This window comes from Prionailurus viverrinus, chromosome B1 (genome assembly GCF_022837055.1).
Source record: "Prionailurus viverrinus isolate Anna chromosome B1, UM_Priviv_1.0, whole genome shotgun sequence".
In the NCBI taxonomy this organism is placed as follows: domain Eukaryota; kingdom Metazoa; phylum Chordata; class Mammalia; order Carnivora; family Felidae; genus Prionailurus; species Prionailurus viverrinus.
In genome coordinates this window covers 162081826-162097899 of record NC_062564.1, presented here as the reverse complement: position 1 = coordinate 162097899, position 16074 = coordinate 162081826, and the positions used below count along the sequence as shown (strand labels likewise).

General features: G+C 41.7%; 1 protein-coding gene across 2 annotated transcripts in view; it reads right to left on the bottom strand.

Annotated features, from left to right (window-relative positions):
* KDR (kinase insert domain receptor) overlaps positions 1 to 15465 on the bottom strand; it is a 50244-nt gene extending 34779 nt beyond the window's left edge. The window contains exons 1-6 of one of the 2 annotated variants that reach the window (XM_047856432.1): positions 15351 to 15465; positions 7128 to 7221; positions 4927 to 5123; positions 1556 to 1686; positions 1157 to 1325; positions 425 to 564 (exon numbers count right to left, since the gene is read on the bottom strand). In XM_047856432.1, the coding sequence (XP_047712388.1) occupies positions 425 to 564; positions 1157 to 1325; positions 1556 to 1686; positions 4927 to 5123; positions 7128 to 7221; positions 15351 to 15357 (738 nt within the window). In that variant the 5' untranslated portion in view covers positions 15358 to 15465. Of the gene's footprint in view, positions 1 to 424; positions 565 to 1156; positions 1326 to 1555; positions 1687 to 4926; positions 5124 to 7127; positions 7222 to 11419; positions 11718 to 15350 lie in introns of those variants that run through there. The other variant, XM_047856431.1, reaches the window with a different exon arrangement.
* Positions 15466 to 16074: the final 609 nt, after the last annotated feature.

Genomic DNA, 16074 nt, shown 5'->3' with positions numbered 1-16074 from the left:
AAGACAAATTCCCTTAAAGGGAAAATAGATCAAAGACTTTGGAGCACAGAGAAATAATGCAACCTGGAAAGATGTAATCACCTAGAAAAAACTAATCTTCACTGCCTGATTATAGCAGAGTGGAACCGAGTTTTTGGCATTGCATCTGTTTTCCATGGGTGCTATGCGTTCTGTAGTTCTTTTAAAGTAAGTGTGTGTACGTGTGTGTGTGTGTGTGTGTGTGTGTGTGTGTGTGAGAGAGAGAGAGAGAGAGAGAGAAAGAGAGAGAGAGAGAGAGAGGGAGAGACAGACAGACAGACAGAAAGAGAGAGTTAAGGCCCTTACATTTTATCTGGCCAGACAAGTCCCTATCTCTCTCAAGCAAACTCCATTGAAGCTTATTATCAAAGTATTTAGAGGTCTGGCTTTGAACTGTTAGTGTTACCTTCAAAGAAGGGTATTCCCAGTTGAAGTCAATCCCCACATTTAGTTCAGTCCTCGCTGTACAGTTTAAGACGAGCCTCTCTCCAACAGACAGCTCAACTCCATGAGGGGGGCTCAGAACCACATCATAAATCTTGTACCCTGGAGCAAGTAAATTGAAAACACAGAGAAAGAGGGGGAAAACAAATATAACTTTGCATGGATTTTTTTTTTTTCAAAATGATGCAGCTTCAAAACATGCCACATCATTTTTCCCTGAGGGCCTCAGCAATACTTGGTAACTCCCAGCAAAATCACCCACAGAGGCTTACAAAGCAGACTTGCAGGAATCTCAAAGATGTTGCCCAGTGGATAGAAAAGCAGTAAAATTTGAGTAGTCAAAAGCCAATGAAGCCAGCTTTAGTAAATTACTGAATTTTCCGTAAAATAGGTATAATTAAAAGAACGGATGCCAAGCAATGCTTTGAACATTGAATTTTCCATAAAATACGCTCCGATAATAACACTCTTTTCCATCCTTGGTCTTGGCAAGAGAGGTGAAAAACTCAATTGCACAGAGGTTTATTCGGTAGAGAAGAGCAGATATAATGAATTGCGCCATACCAGATCTTGAATTAGTATCTTTTTCAATATCCCTTGTCCTTCCCCCATACTTTAATCTTCAGGATCTTAATATAGGAAGCCAATCTTTAATGTCTAATATTAATGATACGGAAAGAAACTGTCCACTTACCTACAACCACAACTATGTACATAATAGACTGGTAACTTTCATCATTAATTTTTGCTTCACAGAAGACCATGCCAGCATAGCTGATCATGTAGCTGGGGATAGTAAAGCCTTTCTTACTGTCCCAGGAAATTCTGTTACCATCGGGGACAAACCTCTTTTCTGGATACCTCTGGGTAGAGAAAGAAATGCCAAATATTGAATGAAGCGCTACCCAAAAGTGAAAACCATGTAAAATGATCACTAAAGAATTCATCAGTAAAGAATACAAATCGGCTTTATTTATTATCATGTTGGCCCTTCCCAAAGGATCTTTAACACACATGATTGATAATATGTTATATAGAGGCTGCCCTTCTTATTATGAAAATATGAGAGATGATTGAAGAATATGTAACTTACTGCACAAAGTGACACATTGAGGTTGGAAATGGACCCAAGACATGGAATCACGACAGTTTTGTTTTTGTTCTCAGTGATGTACACAACGCCATGTTGGTCGCTAACAGAAGCAATAAATGGAGACCTGTAATCTAAAAGAAAATCGAATTCCATTTGTTAATGGTACTTACTAGAAAAGTTGGTCTTGTTTCAAGTTCATAAACTCTAACCGGAGAAGTGAACGATTAAGAATGACATTTCACGCCAGGCAAAGGAATCCACAGGTTGGTCTGCTGGCAACTATCCAGCTCTAGGGATATGTGGCTATCGGAGTGTGTGTGTGTGTGTGTGTGTGTGTGTGTGTGTGTGTGTGAAAAATCTGAAAGAAAACTCCCAGAATAAAATTGACTCTTCTCCCTAGGATCGTCAACAAGTGGAGTATATTTTATAGGCTCCACATTTAAACAGATTGATCATTACCATGTTTTTCAAAATGAAGAAGCATACTTCATTTTTCATAAATACTTTCATATACACATATGCATTCCTCATATACACTAAACTTTTTTCAAGTACATAAATCTTAAAGTAATTTTTTTTTAATTTTAAAGTAATTTTAAAGTTAAATGTGTACACTTTACCGACTGAGTTTTACTGATGTTAAAAAGAATTCATGGTCTCTCTTTAGGTGAATAATGTCTAAGTACCATGAAAATAAACTAATGGCTTCCAAAGGATCTTTAAAATAAGCAGAAAATAACTAACCATTTTTGGATTCAATTACTCAAGAGAAAAATTTATGTGAGTATTTTAAGACTGTGAAGACTAGATATAAGATTAGTTATAAAATAATGTTCAATGGTTATTGAATTTAGCTTAGATTTCAGCAGTCATTAATATCTTCAATGACAAAAACTCAAAAAGCCACCGTGGCAAAAAGTGGGAAGAAAACAAAGGAGATTTTCATGTCATTCAAACATTGTTCATACAATGGGGGTCTTTTCTTGATTTTTTTTAATGTTTATTCATTTTTCAGAGAGACAGAGAAACAGAGCACAAGTGGGGGAGGGGCATAGAGCGATGGAGACACAGAATCTGAAGCAGGCTCCAGGCTCTGAGCTGTCAGCACAGAGCCTGACGCGGGGTTTGAACTCCAAACTGCAAGCTCATGGCCTGAGCCGAAGTCGGATACTTAACCAACTGGGCCACCCAGGCGCCTCGGTCCATACAATGTTAATACACTGCTGGGAAACTACTCCGTTCCCCAGAGATAGAGTCACTGTGGTGTGAAACTGCACTTGAAATCTCACAGAGATAATGGTTCATACTGCTATGCCCAACAAATGTGATCAAGCATTGATGGGGCCCTTCAGGGTGGTTGGTCCAAGTAGAGAAAGAGTTAATTAAACCAAGGAGAGAAAGGCAGCTAATTCCCTGCAACAGCAGAGGTTTGATTTCCTTCCCAGCTGGAAAGCACAGAAAGGCAGCCAATCCAGCCCACCACATGCCATACCCATTATCTTATGAGGCCAAGACCCACTTCCTGGCTCCATCCATTGCTGGAGGGAATGGGGTCAGAAGACTAAGGAAGTAAGGTAGGGACCGGGGCGGGGTGGGGGGGGACATTAAATAAAGGGCTTTCCATAGGGAATACTTCAATCCTTTCTCTCTCATTGTTAAACCTCATGACCAAAATCTTGGACCGCTCACCTCCTAGAACATTAGACTTAGACAGGAAGCAGAATTTAATGGTATACTCAAAGACAGGCAGTGCACAAATAAACAGTGCCAGAGATTGCTACTTCTTAATATTACCTACCTTTTAGCCACATGCTATGAAATATTACCAAGCTTGCTTACAGAACAAGTCTTTGGAAGCTAAGTTAACCCCTTACGTAAGAATAAAGCTATTCAGTAAATCAATTCTATTTCAGTATTCCAAAAAAAGGAAATAAACAAAAGAAACCCAAACAACCACCCATCCTCTCAAAATAAAATATTTACTGTAACTCATGAAATGAATTTTCACATGTCTCCAGGTTTCCTGACTCGGGGAGAAGGAAATAACGAGATATTATGGGAGAGGTTCATCTTGTAGTACTTCCAGACAGGCTAAAAGCAGGAAATCCTTGCAATCTTCTGAGAAAGCCTGATCTCCCAAGACTGCCAGATCAAAAGGAGCCAGAAATTCTCGAAGATCTGAGCCTTGTCTCTCTCAAATTCTGCAAAGGAAGGAGGAGGGCACAGAAATCTACCTTGGACTGTGCTTACACTGGGCAAAAATAATTCTCAAATATTGTGCAGTCCAGGAGTGACATAACGTTATTTTGGTGTAGTCTCCGGTCTTCCACTGCACTGACCATATTGAACTATTGAAATGTAAATGGAGAGACACAAGTGTGTTTCCCAAAGCTAATGAAATTCCTGTTCTGTAAAAGATGCTTCTGAAAATAAGTCTAAACCATCTTCACCTGCCTCAAATTCTCTGGGATATAAAAAATATATATAAATGTATAAACAAAATGTCTTACCAGCTCATTTTCACTGTAAAGGAAAATATTTAGTATATCCAAGCAAAATACTACATAACACTTGCCTTCCCCAAAATTATCTGACAGGATTATAACTAGGTTTGCATAGGAAAATTAAGGTAGTGTAAGATTTTTGAAACACAAAAGAAAAAATCATTTATATCATAAATACTTAATACATGTAACATTGTGTTTTATTCTACACGGATGTTAAATTGACCTCCATGATGTCAATCCGAAACTGCAAACTCTAGAAAGATGTGGCACATCATCCCAGATCTCAGACCACACAAGTGAAGGAAAGAAACACTGTCCTCGAAACGCTCTTTGAGGTAGTGTCTTCATTTGCACAAGAGGATGAAAATTGTTTTTCACAAAGTAGAAGTAGGAAAAGAAAAGTTCTTAGGTAGAAAAAAAGCTTCAGTGCCCTTGGCTGTTTCCCGGTGCATTCTTGGGAAAATCTCCTACCCTGTTTTAGATAACCTATCTCTCCATTGAAACCTCTCCATAACTCACTCCTGAATCTTCCTTTTCAAGGATTGCAGGTTCTTTTTCTCAAACATCAGAAGGCTTTGTATAAATCCCCGTAGCCAATTGTGAACACAGATTTCCCTCAGAAACAAAGATCAGAACCACACCAAGTGGGCAACAGAGATGTCAACAGGGCCCAAGTTCCAGAACAAATCAGTGAGTCTTATCCTCGGGGGAAGCCTCGAGAGAGAATTTTGTGTATTCCTGTTGGCAGACAGCCTTTGGAGCGAGCCTTTTGTTGTACTCCATTGTACTCAATTCTGCTTTGCGCCTCTTGTGTTTTATAACTGGCAAATCAACTTGGGAAATGCATTCCATTTACCCACTTACCTTGAACATAGACATAAATGACCGAGGCTACGTCAGTGTCCTGGTAGAAGCACTTGTAGGCTCCAGTATCATTTCCGATCACTTTTGGAATCATGAGCGTCTTACAGAAGAAGCTGTCACTGCAGTCCGTCACCTCCACTCTCTTCTCAGAGCCACTCTGGTTGTTGGGCCAGAGCCAGTCCAAGTCCCTCTGTCCCCTGAAAAATTAATTCCAGGGAAGTATTCATGTGAAATGCCACACTAGGAGACTGTTTCTAAGAAAACAGAAGGTTTTGGTTCTCAAACATCTATAAACTCAACAGACAGATTCACAGCCTTTTTTTTTTTTACCAACAATGACAGGCTGGAGCCACCAATGACAAAAAGCCATGAACTCGGCTTCAGACATCACTGATAAGAATTCCTGGATTTCCTATTAATTAACTCATTCACTCAACAAATATTCATTCAACATGTGCTACGTGCCAAATGTTGACAAAGTCTGGGGATACAGCAGTGAACAAATCAGACAAAAATCTATGCCGTTATGGAACTTTAGTGTAGTTAGAAGAAACAGGCAATGACTTAGTGAGTACACCTCTTTAAAGGCGAAATTCTTTAAAAGTAAGTAAAATAAATGGTGTAAATAAAATGTAAGGCGGTGATAAGTACTATGGAGCAAATATAGAATACGCAAAGCGTAAAGAGTTCTGGAGGGATGGGGCTTGATGAAAGCCATTTGAATGTAAGGAGGGACAGTGTTCCAGGCAGAGGGAACAGAAAATGTAAAGACCCTGGGGCAGGAGTATCTGGAGTATCAGGGGAATGGCAAGGAAGCCAGAGTGGTCAGATAAGAGTGGCCACACAGGAAGGTAAGAAGTGAGGCTCTGAAGGAAGAGGGTGCAACTTTCTAAGAGTCTCGTAGATCTTATGCAGGCTGCATTCAAACAAAGGTTATTTTCACTGCAGCACTTCCCGGCAAAGCCCTATGAAAGACAGTCCACATAAAGAAGAATGCAACATCATTGATTCTTCTTTCAAAGAATCTGAAATTTCCATGAAGTTGCAGCTACATTAATGAAGTTACTTTAACACACTCCATAGCTTTTTCAGGACATAAGAAAAAATTTTTGAATGACTTTTAAAAGGGAATGTGGGATCTGTGGGGATTTTAAATAACCTCTGTTATTGAGGATGGTTACGAGGAAAATCTACTAAGAAATATGTCTTCAAATTGCAAAGCTAGAGAAATAGCACTGTTACCGTGTTTTTTCCTCGAGGGCTGGGTATTGGTGACCCACCCTTGATAAGGGGACAAGGGTATCCTTTACACCTCTGCAGTCTAAAATAGATCTGTGTCATTGTGGTGAACACCTGGTGTTCATCAAGCATTCTCAATGGCGGTAAGCTGCCCAAGATTCTTTGTGGACCCCCAGCTCTCTTCTCAGAGGACAACATCACCTCCAGCCATCTCTCCACCTGTTTGTCTCTGCCAAAGACACACTGAGAGGTTCCTGCAAAGCCTCTGGGTCGCTACATTAAACACCAAAGTCTTCTACCTTTCCTTCCGGGGTAGGGGCTGTAAGACAAACTTAAATGCTTCTTCTTCTTTTCAAAGAAGCCTGCTTCCCCAGTTACAAAAATCAAGGGCAGGACTTCTTGCTACCAAATGAGACGAGAGGCATTCCACAACATCAAGCCAAAGCATGAAGTCCATTACTTGTGCAGAACACATACTCAGTAATATTAATGGCTGAATATTAAATTGCTACCCCAGTCGTAATTTTATCATAAAATAAAATTCTCAGAAAACCATAAAATAAAATGTCCAAGAGCCATCCTGAATATAATAAATAGGGCCCAAATTCCTTCAACTGCATCCCTTAAGGATAAGTCCTCAATTCCACTTGTTTATCCAATATTTAATGAACATCTATTATATACTATATTCCAGGTGCTATTCTGTGTGTGTGTGTGTGTGTGTGTGTGTGTGTGTGTGTGTGTGTGTGTGTTGGCAGAGGGCAGCAGAAAAAAATGCCAGCAAAATCATACAAAAATTTTGGGAGAAGTGCGTTCTCATTTTTTCATTATTAAATCATTTATTAGAAACCTCATCATGTATAATTACATCTCTATTATAATTCTGCTTAAGGAAATTATTTTCCCTCAATAAACACTGAGTTACTTAACACAGGAAATCTGAATCTAAAATTAATCCTTACCTGCAAGTAATCTGAAGAGTTGTATTAGCCATAATTGTAAGTATGTCTTTTTGTATGCTGAGTCTGGGTGGATCAAGGGAAACACTAGGCAAACCTAGAAACAAATTAAATAAATGAATGTAGTTGCCATTGAGTCAGACCCAATAGGAAACACCTTCTATAAACAATGCATACTCTATACTTTAAAAGGCCTCTTCAGCAATTCATTGTGTAAAACTGTGAATTTACTTTTCACCATTCCCAGTAAAAGTTCACAAGCTGTGTCATAACAGGAAGAATGGGCAGATGGTCATAAACCAACACAAAAGTTCTGCAATTCACGGAGCTAGGGTGGAGTTCCTGTTTTCCTGCATTGCCAACTTCAAGGTCTTACAAAAGGATATAGGACATTGAAACCAAATGAACCTTCATCTGATGATCTCACTCCCTTGGGAAAGGACCCACTGACATTTCTTATAAAGCATAGGATGCACACATTTGACAAAATTGCTGATTAATGAATACTACTTAGAGAGATTTCTATACAGTTCGTCTATGTACCCTGGAGGGGGGGGGAGTGCCCCTGACATTGTCTCATTTTCCTTTATCAATTTTCTAGTGCACTTCCTCTGGTAAATGAACTGCCAGAGTTGGAAGATGGTAGGTACATTAAAACTAGATGAGAAGAACTGAGGAAAAGAAAACATTTGCCAGTGTCCATGTAACATGCCCATTCATATACTTTTCCTCAGAGAATGAGACTGAAAAAGTATGATGCTAATGAATTACAATTGAGGAATCTCAACTTATTAAACAAAACTTTGAGCTTTCTGATACCAAGCTTGTAACACAAGAAAGCTGTCGTTACCTACAAATACAACGGGACAGATTCTCACCATGGGTCACTCCACAACAAGAAAAAACAAGAGTTCTCTGTGAACAAAATGCAAAGAGCTAGTAAGTATTGAAAAACTGTCAGAGAAAGAAAAACCGTCCACCATGATAGGGCCTTAACTAATATCCAGATCTCCAAAACACCACCTTAAAAAGTGATGGATGCTGGGTAAGCACCAATCTTAATATGGTCCTTAAGTCGTATCAACTAAGAACAAATGACTCTGTACCCAAAGAAAATGAAAACACTAATTCAAAAAGATCCATGCACCCTTATGCTTACTGCAGCATTATTGACACTAGCCAAGATATAGAAATAACCCAAGTGTCCATCAAGAGATGAATGGACAAAGAAGATGTGGTATATATGCAAAGGAATATTACTCAGCCATAAAAAAGAATGAAATCTTGCCATGCGCAAGGACATGGATGGAGTTACAGAGTATTATTCTAAGTGAACTGAGTCAGAGAAAGACAAGTACCAAAGATTTCACCCATATGTAGAATTTAAGAAGCAAAACAAATGAGCAAGGAAAATCAAAAGAGACAAATAAACATACACTGTTAAATATGGAGAACAAACTGATGGTTGGTAGGGAGTAGATGAAATAGGCAAAGGGGATTAAGAATACACGTATCATGATGAGCACTGAGTAATGTATAGAATTACTGAATCACTATATTGTACACCTGAAATTAATATATCACTGTATGTTAATTACACTAGAATTTTCAAAATAAATAAATAAATACTTTTCAAAAGAGAACCAGTGATTCTCTAAGCCTAAACTGGCACTGATCTTGTTGGGTAAATAAGACAGTATTAGCAAATATGAAAAAGTATGAGTAAACAGAATGAGCACATACTGAGTGCAAATACCCAATATACTGAATCTGCGGACCCCAGTGTGAACAGCTACAGGTAAAATGAACAACTGATCACACATATTTCTACACACTCACCCAGATGTGCAAAATAGTTGCTGATATAATTGTAGATTTGTTGATCAATATCCTTGTTTAAAAAAAAAAAACAAACCAGAAATTAAGTTATATCAATAAATCTCAGAAACTAATTGGTATTGGTACTGACTTGTGTTTGGGGTAGTAATTCTTAAACTTTAGGATGTGTAAGATATCCCTAGCCCTACAAATCGGCATTTTAACAAGTATTTCAGGTGACTTGATCATACATGGTCTACGGGACACTCTTGGACAGCTATTGATCTGGGATATCAGGATCAGTTAATCAGCACAGCATTTTTCAATATGGAAGGAAAAAATTGCCCCAAAGTAGACAAACAATAAAGCAACGTGTTTAAAAGCAACAGAAAAGCCTCCCAACAATGGAGTCTCACTTTGTTTAAGAAAAGGAAAATGAAAACAACTTAGTTGGATGCGTACAAATATCAAACATGACTGGGAAGCACTAGGTTGAGAAACGTGTTGAAAACAGTAACTTAAAACAATTTGTACAATGATCCAAATGAGAAAGATCCCATTATTTGGACACATTTATGTGAGGGGAAAAAAATGGTAGTAAAGGCAAAGTTCTAAATAGTTATGTTCACCCTACAGCCAAAACAAGAGTTCTTGAAGATCTCTCATAAATTATCGTCCCAGATTATCTCACACTCTAGCCACACTTTCTTATGTTAAAAAAATTCATTAAAGATATGTTCTCCATTCATAGGAAGCTAAGACAACACCACACTATTCTAGAGACGTGCACACAACAAAAATCTTTTTCAGCAAGACTGTATCAATAATGATAGTTTCAAATTCATATCCATAGACCAACCAACATTCAATTTTGTTTTGCTCCTTTAAGCTTCATTCATTTTCATTGGCAGGTTTAAGTTCCACTCTTCAGAAATTCTGAAGAAATAACTGTAAGAAGCGCATATGTTGCTAGTCCATAAAAAGCCCTTCTATGTTCAAATCCTCTAACCAAAATTAATTCATGTGTGTGCTATTACCCTTCCAGCTCAAAGACAGGAAGGAAAAACAACAGTGCCTCTGTCTCTAGAATTTGATGGCACCAATTATAGTCCAATCCAATTAAGTAAGTCACACACTCCAAAAGGGCAACCTCATCATTATATTCAGGGCAACCCGATTACAGTTACACTGCTGCGCTATGAAACACCCCAGGCTTAGAAGCAACTCACTTCTTTGTGGGATACAGAACAACCACATGTTCCACACTGTAAAGGGGGAGAGAGACGTCTTGTCAGGGACAAATGAGTGTCCATGGCGAAGCTGGCCCTGATGAACCAAGTCATTATCAAGAAAATTCAATAACTATAGACAGATGATCTTAACAGTGTACGAGTGTGTCTTTTTTAAGACTCTTTTATTTCAATATAAGGAACTTTCCCTGAATCATTTGACCTTTTTCTTTTTTTTCCTTTTCTCCACCCTCTCTCCTTTCTCACCCTCCAAAGAGTGGAAATCTGCAAACTGTGGCTACAGAAAAGAGATACGAGAAGAGAGCGGGCAGGGGTGACGGGGAGCGCGAAGAGAGAAAGACAGACATTCATTGCACCAAGAGCATGTGTGTTCCTAATCCTGAAGGGGACTGAAATTTTAGGTGGCAAGGAAAGTGGCGAGTGGCGCTGTATCCAGGTACGGAGTCCCGCAGAGTAAGTTTTCAGATCGTGAACTTCTGATCATGCGCTTATCCCAAAGACCAAAGCTTTAAAAGATGTCACTCTTTTACATAAGAAGGTGAGTGTTTCTTGGAGACACTTTGGGCAGCTGTCACAATCCCGAGTCCGAGCCCAATTTCACCTTCTCTCTGCAAGGAGAGCGGCATCCCGCACCAAGCAAGGAAAAAAAGTTTCCCTCCCCGAAATGCAGCTCATACAGTGGGTGTGTTTGTGGGTTCCAGCCAGAAGGGAACGGCACACCGGGGTCCCTGCTCGACTCCTACAGAGGCAGAGCCTAGTGCACGATTAGATCCGAGCGAACCGGCTTGCGCTCCCTGCAAGGCTTCCTTCCCCGAGTCCGGGCTAGTGCGGTGCGCCCAGCCGGACAGCGTTCCAGCGCCTGCTCCCGCCTGCGGGAATACCTCTCCCCTGCCAGCCCCGGGCGCCCGCCTTCCCACCCCCGCCTCCCGAAAGCCCGAGGGTGTGTCGGCTCCGCAGGACTTGCTCCAGCCGAGGCCCCTGTCGCAGACCAAAGTCATGGAAAAGGAACTGCGCTCCGGAGACTACCGGCTCTCTGGATCATCTTGGGCCCACCAAAGAGCCTCAGTTTCCTTATTGGTAAATGAAACACCACAAAGTGTCAAGTCACTTCCAACTCTCCAGCTCTCTGAGTCTGAGTTAGATCCGGCCTCCAGGACCTCTCCGCATCCCCATCTCTCCGCCCGCACCCGACCTCTCCGTCTTCCTTCTGGGGAGTGGGCTCCTTACCCACAGAGGCAGCCCCGGTCTCCACGCAGAACCACAGAACGACGGCCAGGAGCGCCTTGCTCTCCATCCCGCACCTCGCGCCGGGCGCCCTGCCCAGAACTCGGGCGCCGGTTCTTTCTCCCCGGGCCTGCCGGGCGAAGAAGGCGCGGAGGTGGAACGCGCGCCGCAGCGCAGGACTGTGAGGCGCAAAGGGGAGGGTGCTCTGGCTCCGGCCACGACTTGCAGGGGCGTCTGCGGGTGCCAGGAGGAGAGGAAATCCCGGCTGCGCTACAGCTCTGGGCTTTCTGCGCGCAAGTGATGCCCCGCGCGGGCAGAGGAAACACAACCATCCACCGCCTGCTCTCCCGGGGTCCCGGGACTCAGTGCCGGGTGGGAGCGGAGGCCGAAACTCTAGAGCTTGGGGGCGGGGTCTTGAGGGGCGGGGCAGGGGCGGGGCTCCCCTCTGCCGCAGGTCCCGCCTCTCAGCCGGGTACCGGGCCTGGATCTCCGGCTCCCCTTGCCCACTGCATCTCCCCGTCTCCCCGCTGGCCTGGGACTGCATCTGGCCCCAGGTCGCCCGAGGCAGAACGTCCCAGGTGCAACAACTCCGTTGTTTATCTCCGTAGAGATAAAATGTAGCCCGTAACGGCTTCTGAGAAACTCCAAGCTTCAGTAGTTTGAGGCCCTCCGAGATGAGGGTAGGGGTGCAGAAGGAGGGGACAGCGCCGTGAGCGCAGGCGTGGGACACCGAGCCTTCAGGAGGCGCGCCAGAATTTGGACCGTCTTCAGCGCCCGCGCGTTCCCGTAGTGACTGGGCGACAGGCTGTGGATCAGCAGCAGCAGGTTGAAGCAACCAGGGAAAAGCAGATACAGAACCCAGGCGAATGCAGGATCGCAAACTGGCAGGCAGTGACTCCAGCCAGTACTGAGTGTTTTGCTTGGCCAGCAAAATTGTAGTTTAAAAATCTGAATCTGAATGTCTGTAGTCAGAATATACACATGCTCAGTTCTCCAAAGTTCCCCCTATTTCCTCTTATACCTGGCAGCTTCAAATGTTTTTAAGTTACCAGCCTAGCCCCCAAAGGCATTTAAATTTGAGACCCTGGGTTTCACCAAAAACCTGCATCAGGACTCCGGGGAGCTGTCGGTAGCCAGGGCCCTAGCATCGTGGCATGAGAGCCACCCATCCGTGAGTGACGTTCTCCTTGAGAAAGGGCTTTTGTCCACCGTGTTACCTGACAAGGACTACATGACTCTTCCTGGGCTTTTGAGCAGGCCCCTTTCCAGAACAGAGCTCCTAGCCAAGATACCCATAGGCCCAGGAGAAGAAGGCCGGCTTCACTGAAGCAATGAAGAGAATGCCCCCTGGTCCCAGACCCGGGGCATGCAGAACAGCTTACCAAACCTCTCCTCACACGACTCTGTCTGCATGTGTCGACTCCTTGTGGAGCTGTTTGGAGAAGGCAGATTCCTTTAGACATTTTTTTCCCTTCTTTTCTCTCCATGCCTCCCCATACTTAGCAAGTGACATCGAACAACCCCCAACTTCATTAAATAGGGATCTTGCAGATCCCTCTGTCTTAAGGCACCATCCTTCAGAAGAGATGGAGAGGTAGAATTATTATTTCTGCATCTAGGCCAAACCCTGCTTCCTGAAATATACACCGTGAAGTGTTGCTTTTCTTCTTCTATGTTTATATTTGCTGTAGTTACTCTTCTGCTTTGCAGGCTCAACAACTGAAACACTTTAACTCTGAAATACAATGAATGTATATGCTTAAGATTTCTTATCATATGAAAAAGTTGAGACTGAAAAGCCCTTCTTCAGCAGAGGCAAGCCTTTCACCTTTTTATTTTTTCCCAAGCAAATGTTTGCACATATAGGTATAGGTGTATCGCCAAGGGTGGCCCTGGTATAAATACCATGTTGGCATCTTTCACTTTAAATTAGAACTTGAAGCTCACTCTACGTTGACCCATAAGGTTCCATTTTATTCTTTTTAATAGTGACACGATGCTCCACTGTAGAGATGTACTCATATTTAATCTAGGAGGTAATTATATTTGTCAGAGTCAGGAGTATCCTTAAAGAATCCCTTCCCTTCCTGCTAGTAAACTTAGCAAATAAAGCAGGACCAGCCCTGACAAAGCTGGAGGGGGGGGGGGGAGGGCAAGGGGAGGGGGGGTGGAACCTGGTTTGAAGGAGGCCATTTCTTTCCATTTCTATCTCCAAACAATTCTTTAGGCTCAGGCTTATTTACAATTCATGACACTTCCTCTTCCAGGTCTCACTTAGGAAGATAGTGTCTCCTCCCAATGCAAACCAGAACCTGCAGGCCCATGGTAATAGCCCCCTTTAGCAGTCTTGGAGGAAATGATGCGTCTTTGATGGTCACAAGACCAGAATTTGGCAGGGTTGCAATGAAATCAGTCTACCACATTCCCTCCCACACAGTACTTAGAAGTGCCTTATGTTCATGAAAAATGACAAAGTCTGTTTTTTTGTTTCTCTTTTTTTTTTTTTTTGAAAAAGGTCTAGTCATTGGGCAACACCCTCCCATTATGTGGTACCACTGGAGTGATTTTGTGAGTTAATCCTGCAGTACAGGTACACCCACCCCCTATCAAAGTGCCCAAGTGTATTCAGTGCTTCTAGATGGGATTCGGACACATTTGGGAGTGAGGCAGCAGAGCGTCACTAAGTGCAGACCCTGGGGCCACACTTACTGGACTTAAGCCCCCTTACTATCCATGTGATCTTGACCCACTTACTGGTTGCCTACCTATGAAACATGAAAGATGATAATAGTACCTTCTTTGTTGGGTTTTTTTGTAAGAATTCAATGAGTTACTGCATGTAAGGCACTTAGAATAGGACCTAACAGCTGGTGAGCCCAGACCTAGCACATAGTCAGCATCTGATACAGTGGGAAGCAGTCTGTGAAGGTCAGTCATACCACAGTGTGTGGCCTCCATCATGCTACAGAGCTCTACACTGCAAATAAGGCTCATTAATCTGCAATGGCCATTTTTGAGCACCTACTATGTGCTAGCACTATAATAGAGACTAGAGTGACAATGGTGAAAATAAAGGCACTATGAGCATAAATGAGCGGTTGTCATGTAGCTCCATCCAGGGCAAATTTAACTTAATCACAGAGTGCTCTGTATTCCAGCCACTTCTTTGGGTTTTGTGTACACAGAATATACATTGTTCATATCACCAGAGCACCCTACATAAATTATACTCTGTGATGCCAAATTTGGTTCTGGCACCACAAGTATTTTGGACTTCGTATGTTAAAAAGTAAGACTACCAAAAGTTTAATAATTGTGGAAGTTGGATGCCAAGTATATATGGGTTCATTTTACTATTCCCTTTACTTTTACATATTTACAATTTGCTGTGATAAAAAAAAAATTGTTTTAAGTAGCTATAACCAAATTGATGCCTGATCTATTACATTATCACTAACTTTTCCACTGTCGGTGTCTTGACATTACTTCTAGGAAACGGTTGAGGCAAAGAGGCAGATGGATGAGAACTTGCACTTTTTACTTCGTATGTTTCTATAACACTTTGTCAAAAGGAGAAAGTGTTACTTTTGCAAATAAAAAATATAAATCAAGATCAACTCTATGTTCTATTTTCAAATACTGCCATTTGTTGATTACATATTTGCATAACACTTTCTCATGTTTACTTCATTTAATTTGTTTCCAATATTCATTTATGCTGTAACTTACCAGAGCCTGTGACGACCTTGCCAGATGTTGGCTTGATTTCATAGCTTGTCAGTACTCATGACTATCATACCCTTCATCTCTCATTCACCTTCCTTACACACTTATATGTATTTCACCGTCTGTGTGACTTATATTTTTAACTTAAACTCAAAATAAATTTGTATGTTTGAGGGAAAAAGGCTATGGCACCACAAAGCAGGCTCACCTTGCATATTCCTGTCAGTGGTTGGCTTTATTCGTAAAGTCTTACATCCTAATAAAATAAAGCAAACTCCTCATCCTTTTTGTGAAACATGAAACAGAATTTCATTAGTTGTCACCTGCAAAAGAAAAATCCCAGTTAAATATAGGTGTCTATGTGCGCTCCTGAAACTATCCCATATAGTTTTTTATTAGATCTTACATAAGGATTAATACAACACTTTTTTTACATGTAGAAAGCATGCAGGGAATTCAAATAATTAACTGAAAATTCACACAGCATGGAGACGGAAGTTAGAAAATAACAAAAGCAGACAACACTCATTGAGCACATCCTTTGAGCAGGCACTTTTCTGAATACTTCATCCCTTGCTTTATCCTTACAACTTCCCAAGAGGGCAGCAAGCACTATTAGCAATTCTTAGTGAAGAAGAAAAGTAAAAACAAGAAATCATTTATTTTTAACTACTTGACTATTCCTTTGCCTTCCTAAAAGTCTTGCCAAAAAAGTTGTCTTATTTGTTTGCAAACAATTGATGCATAGTTTGCTCACCATTAGTTAATGACCTGATAAAAGTCAAGATGTTTTTTGGGCTTTTAAAGGAGGGGCGCTGGGTGGTTCAGTCAATTACATGTCCAACTTCAGTTCAGGTCATGAGTTCGAGCCCCACATCAGGCTCTATGTCGACAGCTCAGAGCCTAAAGCCTGCTTCAGATTCTGTGTCCCT